Source organism: Phoxinus phoxinus, assembly GCF_949152265.1.
Source record: "Phoxinus phoxinus genome assembly, chromosome: 19".
NCBI lineage: Eukaryota > Metazoa > Chordata > Actinopteri > Cypriniformes > Leuciscidae > Phoxinus > Phoxinus phoxinus.
Genome location: NC_136894.1, coordinates 23,756,181 through 23,768,486, shown reverse-complemented (window position 1 = coordinate 23,768,486; position 12,306 = coordinate 23,756,181). Strand labels below are relative to the sequence as shown.

The 12,306-nt window shown below is 38.0% G+C and overlaps 1 protein-coding gene across 1 annotated transcript; it reads right to left on the bottom strand.

Annotated features, from left to right (window-relative positions):
• Positions 1-1,585: 1,585 nt before the first annotated feature.
• Positions 1,586-10,604, bottom strand: slc9a3.1 (solute carrier family 9 member A3, tandem duplicate 1; the record flags this gene model as incomplete). The annotated part of the gene is made up of 16 exons (XM_079590631.1): positions 1,586-1,848; positions 2,135-2,206; positions 2,795-2,843; positions 2,924-3,097; positions 3,203-3,320; positions 3,540-3,703; positions 3,902-4,031; positions 4,115-4,185; positions 4,838-4,927; positions 5,032-5,234; positions 5,395-5,615; positions 5,760-5,937; positions 6,042-6,120; positions 8,064-8,224; positions 8,472-8,774; positions 10,379-10,604. 16 exons carry the CDS (start codon positions 10,602-10,604, stop codon positions 1,586-1,588), a joined length of 2,502 nt encoding a protein of 833 aa, XP_079446757.1.
• Between the last annotated feature and the right edge of the window lie 1,702 nt (positions 10,605-12,306).

Genomic DNA, 12,306 nt, shown 5'->3' with positions numbered 1-12,306 from the left:
TTTCATACTTGAATGTTAAATTATTCTTTTTTTAATACACATTTCACTGTTGCAGCAGCGCTCTTAGTTCCCGTCTCAATTAAGCCCCTCCTTTTCCAAAAAGCATGCGTTCTGATTGGTCGGCTGGACCAGTGTTTTGCGATTGGCCAACCACTTACCATAGCTTGAGCTTACCATAACCTCAAGTTTCAACAACGCAACGCAACTCAACTAGGCCTTGCCCCCTTTTTTTTTTTTTTTTTTGCATATGATTTTGGCGTGTATTATTTAAATTAGGGATATTGTGACGTGTCCATTCCCGGAATAAAACTCAAGACTAAAATCGTGGCATTTCAGGGAGTTCAGAGAATAACTCCCTTTGGAGTGAACTTTGTATTTTGTTACTTTGCAGGCCTTTTTCCATGCTTAAACAGCAACATTACACACTAAAGAAAGAAAACCATAATAGGACCCCCTTTAAAGCCAAGAATTCCTTTTTCAATGGGAAATATGTCAACACAGGTAGGACACTTGAAAAGCTGTTCTTTTTTCTACTACTTTATGCACTCAACATGAGTATATTGCCCTAAATGGATTCTAAATGAATTCTACAAAAGTGCCGGAAAATGGCAAAAGTGCCATGTTTTTTTCTTTTCTTTTCTTTTCCCATGCAATTTCATCGGCGTATGGCAGTTTCAGTGGGATTTCCTGCAGCAATTCTCCTCTTCCACCTCGTTTAGATTGGACTGTGATCTGTAGACCAGGGGTGTCCGAACTGTCCTGCAGAGTTCAGCTCCAACTTGCTCAACACACCTGTCTGGAAGTTTCTAGTAAGCCTTAGACCTTGCTTAACTGGTTCAGGTGTGTTTAATTAGGATTGGATCTGAACTCTGAGGGACAGTGGCCCTCCATGAGCAGAATTGGACACCCTTTCTTTAGACCATGGGTGGGGAACGTTGGTCCTGGAGGGCCACTCTCCTGTAGAGTTTAGTTCCAACCCTAATCAAACACACCTGAACAAGCTAATCAATGTCTTCAGGATCACTAAGGCCCCGTTTATACATGTACATGGTTATTTTGAAAAACAGAGAAATTTCCCTTTGTTTGTGTCCTTCGCTTACACGCAAACGGAGAATTCGCCTCTGAAACCGATTCTTTCTAAAAACTCCGGCCAGAGTGGAGATTTTTGAAAACTTAGTTTGCACGTTTGCATGTAAACTGAGAAAAACTGAGTTGGCATGCTCTTGACAGCATATACACGGGTTCGTGTAAACGAACACTTTTCTGAAAACTGAGGTGTGCACAATGTTATTTTTGAAAACGGAGAGGCGTGAAATATCCGCCTAAGGCTACGATCAGGTGAGTTTTTGTTCAGGGTTGGAGCTAAACTCTGCAGGACAATGGCCCTCCTGGACCAACGTTCCCCACCCCTGCTGTAGACGGTACAGGAACAGTCAAGTCTGTGGATGTGCTTTGTGACATGCCACCTACTTGTCCTGTGGCATCTATTCAAAGACTGGTGGTCTGTAGACAGAAATGAACATGGTCAGTAACAATACACCTGTATTTTTTTCAGATAAGTGTTGATAAAAAGGTGAATGTGTACTCACATTTCCTCATTGTCTCCCTGGGGCTGTTCCTCGTGCTCCTCTAGAGTTAAAGAAACATCAGCCATCAGGAAGGAGTCCGTGGAGCAGGTGCTGATCCTCATGGGTGCTAAACGCCGCATTCTGTTGGGCGTCCAGGGCAGGCGTCTCTGTGCCCTCTGGGAGGGTGCGACAGCCATGTCCATCTCAGTCTCCATTAGCCAGGGTGGGCTGTGAGTAGGACTCTCCATATCTGGCATGAATGCTGGATTCTCTATGCCAGCTTTAATGAGATATGGAGGAAACATAAACAAAACTTTAACTTTTTATGCAAATGTGTTTCTTCAGGGCCTTTTTGAAAAAAGAAAAAAATCCCTTCATCTTTAGCTCTACAAACAAAATTAAATAAATTGGAATGACATCTGGTTGTATGTTAGCATGAAAAAAAAAAAAAAAAAAAAAAAAAGACACACTCCGGATGTTCGGGGTCTCTAGAGCTTAGAATGGTTAACATTATTGTATAGATGTATTGGTCTTTAAAGTAACATCTGTTCAGACCCTTTTCTTACCTCCAAATGTATATTGTTCTCTCATAAAAGTACTATTCACAGCACCAGTCTCACTACCCACAGCACTGTCAACTAAAAAGACAAAAACATGCTTTTAAATAAATATATGAAAAAAAATACAGAAGAATAATTTAATAAATAAGTATAACCAATTAAATAAATAGTGGAAAATGCCATTGCTTATATAAAGTGCCTTTTACTTGAGTGAATGTCATGTTGCGGAGGTTTATGTTTTGTATTTTCTAAGATTAAGATTTTTCTTTTTCTTTTTTAATATTTGTTTATTTAGTCAGTTAATGTTATTATATTCCAGCGCATATATTTGAAAATAAGTACATATATTTAAAATTATAGCAATATATATGCAATTTAAATATGTTCAGTTTATGTATCTATTTATTTATATAGGCTAGTATATCTACATTTATGTGTATATTATAATTATTTAAATGAAAATTCTTTATATATTATACATTATTTTACAATTTATTTGATTTAAATGATTTAAATGTTTAAATACATTGTACATATTATACATAATATACAAAGTATAATTTATATATTTAAAAAAATATGTAAATAAAATGATTTGCCAGGTGTAGCCAGTTTCTCAGTGTCCTAAGTCTTAATAAATGATACTAATAAATAAAATATTGTTACCTTCATCTCCATATAGATGGTCCTTGCCATCTGGGTGTCCATTAGACATCTGAAAATATGTATAAAGTTTGAGGAGCAATCCTATAATTGACTGATTTGGTTGAAAGAGATGTCATGGAGGTCTAATACCTGATGTGTTAGCTCCTTCTTGTGGTGCTTAGTGATCTTTTTAGCAGGGTTGACACCCATCTTAGCAGATTTGAAGGACTCGAGGCGGCTCCTCATGGTCCTCTGAAAGATCTCCTGCACCTCGTCTTCACTCTGGTTGATGCCGAAGTGACTGCGGCTGTATTTGTGACGGTGCTGGACCGAAAGAGAGGAACAGATAGGCCAAATGAGATGCAAACTATATGCGTGTGTGCATGTGCGTGTGTGCGTGTGTGTGTGTGTTGGTGAAGAGTGACATACATGCTTTCTGCTCCTGTACAGGTGCTGTTGTAGAAGATGATGGGCATTGATGTCATCCACCGCATTTTTCCTGTCTTGCCCATGGATATCCCGGGATATTGAGGGAATAGTGTCTTTTCTAATCAACAAGAGGCACAACAATCTTTATTATTATGGCCACGTCTCGCCATAGGAATTTAATAGTCAAATTTCAGTTCTTTGTGCCCTGGCAAAGATTCTTAGTCCCACATGTAGCTAGATCTGATTATTCCTCTCCGTCATTAGTCATAATTGTTTTATGATCAATTTTGATTAAGCAATTGTTTAAATGTGTTTTCAACATAGTCAGTGCACTTACACAATAGAGGTTATTGAAACATTTTCGATTCCAAACTCGTAATTTGACATATCACCCATTATATCAGGCATCACATCTGCAAATTCTGAATCATATTGTTTTTTGAAATCGATGTTGGCTGCTTCATCACTACGAATGAAGGCCAGAGAACCTTGGCGTTCACCCTACATGAAGAAAGAAAGAGGTGACATGCATTTCCATGATCTTCTTTATTGTTGACAGTAACAGTACTGAAGCAAAAGTGTATTGCAATGCAATCTACTATGCTTGTATATTAAATTATTGCATAATTAAAATTATTGATAACCAAAAAAAAAAAGGAAAAAAAAAGGCAATAATATGAAGCCAGTCTATGATCTCACCTCACTGACGTAGTTCATAGCGTCCTCCAGATTGAGTTTGTGGAAGATATTAAAGAGGTAGTCTTTGTTTTTTCTGACCTTAGGTTTCATCAATATCCTGCAGATATACTTCTCCTCAAACCTGTTCCAACTGAGAGTATCGACACATTTAATTTGAACACATTTAATTCATATAAATATGTGAGGTTATTCACAGAAGGGAGGAAAGCATACCCTCTGGTCCACCAGTTATCTCCAATACGACCACAAATGTCCTCCACCGCTGCTAGTATGTGGTCAAATGCCTACAAAGAAACCATAAAACATGACTAATTCAAAAATAATAATAATTCTAAAACAATTAGTTTGTAAAAATGAACAATTAGTTTGTAAAATGAACACATAAAATAAAAGAAATAATATACATATACAAATAAATAAATGAATAAAAATACATAGGATTTTATAAATATATAAATACACATCTTTAAAAAAAAAATACAATAAACTAATAAACAATAAACTACATTTTAATATTTAAATCATATTTAAACAATGATATATATAATTTATTAGTTTGTTATCAAATATGATATGATATATATACCTATATATATATATATATATATATATATATATATATATATATATATATATATATATATATATATATATATATATATATATATATATATATATATACACACACATACACATCTAAAAAACAGTTCTAACTAAATTTAAACATTGAAATCATATTTAATACAACTAATACATAAATTATGTTGGCATTAATTGTTCTATCACTATTGTTCTATCTCAAGATTAAATATTAAATATAATATTTATGAACAGGATTCAGATCTACATTTACTATAATAAAATAAAATAAAAACATGACGAATGTACACAAATACGAATGTATTTTTAATTAATTTTTTAATTAGTTATAGTTACCCTATTGTTCACTTTCTCAACAAGTTTCAAGTCCGAATGAGCTGCTCTTTTGACCTTGAGCCACTGGACCAATGGCTTCATTGTGATTCCCTAAAACAAACAACACACATTATTGAACTACAGGACAGTAAAAAAAATATATATATCTAACCATTTAGAGTCTCATAATTATTATAAGAGGGTGTGTTTTGAACCTGAATAATGACAGTGAAATACACCACAATGAGTGTGGTACTAATCATCAGATTCTTCTCTGGAATCTTTTCTTTGTCTAACATGGCTGCTAATCCGTATGCTACTGCCCCCCGCAGGCCACCGTAGCTCATCACAACTTGGTCAATGACCTCGATGGGAACCAATCTGAACTTGTTTAACATCCAGGTAAACAAGAAAACACCTGAAAATATAGAAAAAATCTATAAATCTGTCATTAGACCCGGAAGGATGCCTTGACTATTTTGGAATGTTTTTTTTTAAATATAATTGTCTGTATTTTAATTGTTGTATCATTCTTTGTTCCATCTCAAGCTTAATTCATTAAAAAGAAAAAAACTCACCTATGATCCTGTAGATAAACATGAAGAGGAGAGTGAGGAGAATGAAACCTGTGTTCCAAACCCATATCTCTGTATCAATGGCTGTAATGCCCAAGAATAGAAAGATCATGGTTTCGGAGCCATTCGCAAGCACCTTCATGGCATGACGAACCGTCGTGACCGATTTCTCGTCCATGTTGGAGTTCACATATTTTTGACAGCAGACACCACAGAAAGTGATCCTGTGAAACAGGAAGACGACACAGAAAGCCAATTTTTTTCGTGAGCTAAATTAATTGCTTGAAACATCCTGCAGTACTGATGTTGTACAGTATATTCCCAAATTCTCTGTATGTGGTAGGCTACATTGTTCAAGAGACTCTTACGAAAGTATAGCAGAGAGAGAGAGCATTTCTGCTGTCAGGTAAGCCAGGTATCCCATCACAAAGACAAAGCCGGCTTCGATGATCTGAATATGTTTGGTGCATCTGGTCAGCAGGGACAGCAGGATGGCAAACACAACGCCAAGAAACGAGCCTCCAAATGCCACCACAACAAATGAAACTGTTGGATCACAAAAATGAACAGTAACAAGTTTCAAGTTAAATGAAAGGATTATTATTATGTTTTCATAAATATGTATGAGGGGTGGAGTTGAGTATTCATACATATGCCCTTAAAAATCTCTGTGGCGTCAATCCTTGGTCCTCCAAGAGCAACAAAAGCATCAAATACATTGTAAAGCACCTACAAAAGAAAGACAAAAAAAAAAACATGACATTAATTTTTTTTTGCTAATGTTCCCTACAAGTTATTACACCGTTATTTCTAAATGTTTTCTGAATGTTCAAAACTTTAAAAAAAATATATTGGTAATGCACTCATTAAGGAAACATTCCACTTCTAAGTAACAAATGTTACTTTTGAATGTTCTCTGAACGTTTTGAAACAAAGTAATAACATTTAAACAACATTAGACGAACATCCTACTAAAACAGGAACAAACACAACGCAACAAAACATACTCCTGACAGTGTGCCCTTTGGATAGGCGCGCCTTCACGCCGTACAAGGTATAACTGAGGAGGGAAGGCGGGATCTCTGGACAAGGATGTGGAACATGACAGGAAAAAAAACTGTCCAGGGCAAACAAAACACCCAGGGGGGGTGTGGATGGAGGGAGGGAGGATCCAGAAGCAGAAGGGTCAGATGATGACCCAGGCCACAGCCAGCATGATGTTCCAGGGCAGAGTGTCAAGAGAGAGGAGCCATGGTGGGGACTTGGGCGATAGAGGGTACGATCTCCTGCGATAAAGCTGGCCAAGGTGGAGACCCCAACGGAGCCGAGGATACACAGAGCCAGGGTGACACTGCAGGTCCGGAGGTCCAAGGCGCAGCTTACAGTTCATCGGACCGAGGCGGAGGCTGGGATCCGGAAGACGCCTGGGACCGAGGACAACGTTGGAGCCGGAGGGAAGACGGAGGCCGGTGGAGACGAAGGGACGGAGGGCAGAGGTGCAACCGGCAGCCTGAAATCCTGCGGTGGAACCAGGGTGACGTCTGACCTAGGCAAAGACGGGTGGACAAGGGAGCTTGGTGGAGCTGGTGTGATGACGGGCCATGGTGGAGTTGAGGAAGCATTGAGCCAAAGTGGAGCCGATGGGTTGGAGGACCGAGGTGAAGTCCAGGGCTCTCTGGCTGGAGGCGGAGAAAGGGGATCCTCGTGCCAAGGCGAAGCTGGGGAATTGGCTGGCTCTGGTATAGGAGTGGGGCAAGATGGGCCCCGAGGGAGGCTGGGTGGGCATTCAGGAAACTCGGGAGACACAGGACACTCGGGAGACACAGGAAACTCGGGAGACACAATCAATTTGGGAGAAACAGGAAACTAGGGAGACACAGGAAACTCTGGGCTGGGCCGGATCAAAGGGGACGAGAGAAACAGGGGAATTACCTCTCCAAAATCCTACATTAGATTCCCAGAGGCCAGGCTCAGCACATTCACCACAATGGGCTTCCATCCATGCCCTCGAATTCCACCAGAACTCCCTCGGGGATGGGTGTTGTTGTCTACTCGCGTACCTGGCCAGACGCATTGTTGGGCTGAGGCTCCGGGGCGGTATTTGGCTCAGCTTTGTTTCCTGGCACGTTCTCTGCGGCAGACGCTGGCTCCGTGTCTGCGGTGGAGTTCAGCTTCAGCTCCGTCTGTTTGGGTGATGGCTGACTGGCCTCTGGGTCAGGTGGAGTGGGGCTGGTGGGCTCCTCGGGGACGATGGTGAAAGCTGATCAGTTATTGACCAGCACCCACTCCACAAACGCGGAAAAATCTTCCCTGGGTCTGGTCACAAGAAGACGTGCCTTGGAAAAAAGCTTCTGTCACGGGTGGCTGTTGGAAGCGCATGATGGAGGAGAATTCTAAGAAAATACTCTTTTCATCCAAACACTCAGTAAACAGGCAGGGGAAACTCAGAAAACAACCACTTACAGAAACAATAACGAGACAGGACAAAAAACTGAACAAAACAGAGAGTATTTATAACAGAACTAAACGAAGGGACAAATGAGTTAAATAGCAAGCAACAGGTGAACTGAATGACACTGACACAGACTAGAAACCAGGTCAAGACAGGAACAAACACAATGCAACAAAACATACACCTGACATTTAGAACGATTTAGGAAATTAATACTCACCACCGTGACGCCATCATTGAGCAGAGACTCCCCAAACACCAAGATAAAGAGCACTTCATTAACATGCACTTCCTCAAAAACGGCAATCACAGCCACTGGGTCCACCGCGGATATTAAACTACCAAACAACAGGAACTGCAGGAGACCGATGTCCAAGTTACCTAATGATTACAGAAATTGTCAAATTAATTCAATATTTTCTATAATGGTGTATATAAAAGCTACTGAATTGATAATTGCAGACTATGCAGGGCATTTGCCCTTGAGGCTCAACTTTACAGTATATCCTTGTTTTGTTTAAAGAGGAATTATGTGGGTTTGATCTGTGCAAAAGACACACAATGTGCATTAAATTACATGCAGATTAGCAGAACAGTGAGAATGCCGAAATTACAGTATTGAATTTACCCATCGCTCCGGCCTCATAGCAGCCCCAAAGCGACAGGCCAACTGTGGCTGCGTTCCAGCAGGTTCCGAAGATGGCGTAAATGAGAATGGCACCCAGGTTGCTGAAAAATAGCTTGTTGGGCATAAAGTAACTTGCATCCAAAATGATCTGGGGCAGCAAGTAGAAGAAGAAAGTGGTAGGAAGCAGTTTGAAAGTCTGCGCCTTGTCTGCTCCCCAGACCATTCCTCCCAAAATAAAGCCCACGATGATGAGCATTCCACTCTCTGGGATCACACTGGTGACATGGTGGTTTAGTTCAATCACTAGATACAAAGAGAGAACAGATGGCAGATATTATTTTTTATGAGAAGTTTATTCTCATGATCTTATGCTTTGGTCATGACAAATTTTAAGCCTTATATGCTTCAAATGAATGCTTTGAAATAACGTTTAGTCAACTATGTTCAAGATGTGGATTGGGTTAATATATATTATACTTATTTTATGTATTTTGAGTCTCCTCATATTATCCAAGTGTTCATATGGTGTACTTATGTATATTTTGTGAGCTTTAAATGTTACATTCAAAAGATTTAAATCAATTCATTATCATGAATCATGCCCAAAGTAACCAAACTAAATGGTTTTGCAATTTAAAATGATGTAAAATTTATACAGTTACATTCGCTTTTATGCATTTGGCAGATGATCTTTATATGCATCTACAATTTTCTTAGTTTCTATATTTTCAGACAATGGCTGAATATCATCTGTAATTAGATGTAAAACTAACAGGATTCATTTGAACTAAATTATTTATCATTTTCATACTCAGGTATTTGGAAGCTGTTTAATTGAATTCCATTCCCAGACAGCAATCCGGCCCACGTCTGTATCAACACTATGTTGGTGTCTGGGTTTAATTCGTATTTTATGTACTTATTTTAAATTATCTTTTTCCTAATATAATTGTGCACAGCACATATTATTTAATCTTTTTCCTCTTTCTTCCACACTTTTGAGATCATATTGATTGAACAGGGAAGAAGAATCAATCCCAAACATTAACAGCATGTAAGGAAAGAACGCATATTTAATCCGTGGACAGTTTATATCCCTCCATACTGATAACAGAAGAAGGATAATAATACCAGTACTATTCACAAGCCTCATGCTACATTATAAACCCGTTACATGAGTAGCAATGTGCATAAAACGTTATTTCATGTGAATCGCTTAGCTTTTGCAGGACTAGTCAAGTTACACCGTATTATTTCTATACTTCCTAGTACAAGGTATTCATCAAGAGATCATCTTCCTTTCTCAGAACTCAACTGAACTGAAATTCAACCTCTCATTAAAGTATGACATCCACTTTAGAACAAACTCTTTAATTCATTCATGACGAATACCACTGTCTAGTCATATTGTACGCAAGTCTTAAAATATGTTACACAACAGATTTTATTTCTTACTTGTTACCTGTCAATCAATTTTTACTTCATAGTTCAAATCATCTAACAAAAAAATATGTTTTAAGATTTTGTTTTTACTAAGTAATGAAAATGTTATTTCTGCATGTTTTCTGAGCGTTCAAAGTGTTTTTCGGTTATGTGAACATTAAGGCAAGACATTTTATAATTTTGTAGACATTATGGAAATGTTACTTTTGAATGTCCTCTGGACGTTCTGAAACAAGTAACATTTAAAAAAAAAACATAAAGACATCAAGTTAAAATGTTTCAGAAAAAGAGATATGGCATGAACAATGTATAAATAAAGTTGTTGTGCTAAAGTTTTGAGAACACCAGATAACTCTGAACAAACATTCTATTAATGTTACTGGAATAACATTTGTTCATAACTTTGAGAGAACCTTGCCAGAGCGTTGGCCAAATGTTGGCCTGTTACCTGGGAAGATACATACCTGATAGTTTAGCCAGTGCAGCCACAAATATCCAAATTATCACCAGGTATGGGGTCTGAACATGATGCCATTCAAATGTGACTATTGGAAGTCCAGTGAGATTCGGTTCCAGTTGTTGACGGGGACTCTGGACCACATTTGCATCTGCGCTTAGTCCTTGGATTAAAGTGTGAATGAAACACACCAGGAAAACTGCCCTCAGGCAGAGATAAGTGGAGTTCGACATTGTAACGGATGACTGTTAAAGATGCACTTACAGTATCATTCTGCTCTCCAGACTGTGTGTACTATTGTCTTTCACAAAATCTCACAATCCAGTCCAAGTAAAGGTTCCCAGTGTGCTTTTTCTGCTTGGTTGTCCTGAAATGAAAAGTCCATGGAGAAACAAAGTATTGCAGTTTCCCCTTTTAGTTACTTTTCTTTTAAATCTGCAATCATTTTCAAAGTTTATCCCTCTCTAAGTGACTTGGTAGTGCTTTCATCAGTTGTGCCTCTGCGTTTGTGGTCCTGGTGAGAGCAGTGGTTCAATCTAAGTACTGTAAGAGTGTAATAAGAGTAGGGCTGAAACCTCTAGTCAGCCTTTAATGTGTTACACAGAAAGGGGGCTGAGATCTACGTCACTGGACTGTTACTCTGTCACGTTTTTGATGATTACTTTTCTGCTTCCGTTGAAAAGTTTTACACCGGTTAGTGTTCAGCCAACTTTAACAGCCCGTACTGCTGCATTGTTATGTTGAAGACTTTTAGTGCACATTTTGGTGCAAATATTCTGTCCAGATTCTACAACATGTTAATTGAAAATTGCATTGTGAGACTTTCTAAAATACATGTAATACAGAAAGTCGAAAGTTGTTGAGTACATTTCATTAAAGTATTTCAATCAATAGTTAGCCTGGAAAAGGGATTGCTCAGCCAAAAATGAAAAATAAAAAATAAATCACTGTTTACTCACCCTCATTCTAAGCGTCATTCTAAACCTGTATGATTTTCTTTTAATCAATTCCTTTCACCATCCACCTGTACTGTATGGAATAGAGCAGCTTGGGTTTTCTGCCAAACATCTCCTTTTGTGTTCCACAGGAGAACGAGTGTTCTTTCCCCCCCTTTTTGTGTTTATAAACCATTGTGAAATCATATTGCTGACTTCTGGCGGTTCTAGTATAGAACAGTTAAAAAAAAAGTTTCCACACATTTTGAGTTAAACTTTTACTTTATTTGTCCCTGTCTGAATGTGACGTAAAAAAAAGGGGGAAGTGATCGGTACGTGCTCATGCGTGTGTTCATTGGCTTTTAATCGTAGATCCTGGGATGACGTCTGCACTACTTACTGAACTGAAAAATAAGTGGAAAGGCTAAAGGCAAAACAACACAACTCCCCATTGGAATCTTATTGAAAGTAAAATGAAAATGTAATAAAAAGTATTATTATTATTTCACAATTTTGTATATCTACAAAGGTCATTGACACAATAACTCTCCACTTTTATAGTTGCTGTAAATTGAGTAAATATAGTATTTTTGTTGCTTGGTTTATGCGTCCCTTTATGTTCTGCTGTGTGTTAATAAGTGAGGGTTTATGGGAAATTGTTCGTTTTAAGGGTTTATTGGTGTATTGTGTGTTCGTTCAAATCCTTCTGTGATTTTTACATTTTTATTTCTGTGTAATGATTTACAAAACATGCTTTCTGCAATGTATACATAATATTATGTATAGTTTCAAAACGGTTTCATTGAAACATTACTCAAACATTTTCACTTGAGGCTACAACAATTCTCTTCTGATGTCAATCATAACAGAATATATTATGAATATCATTCAAACCAGCTTTAAATGCAAGGGACTGACAATCATTTTGTTCTTGTGCTCTTTGCCATTTTTTTATTTGCTCATTTGTAACAAATTACATTTTATTACTCAAACTCCTCAA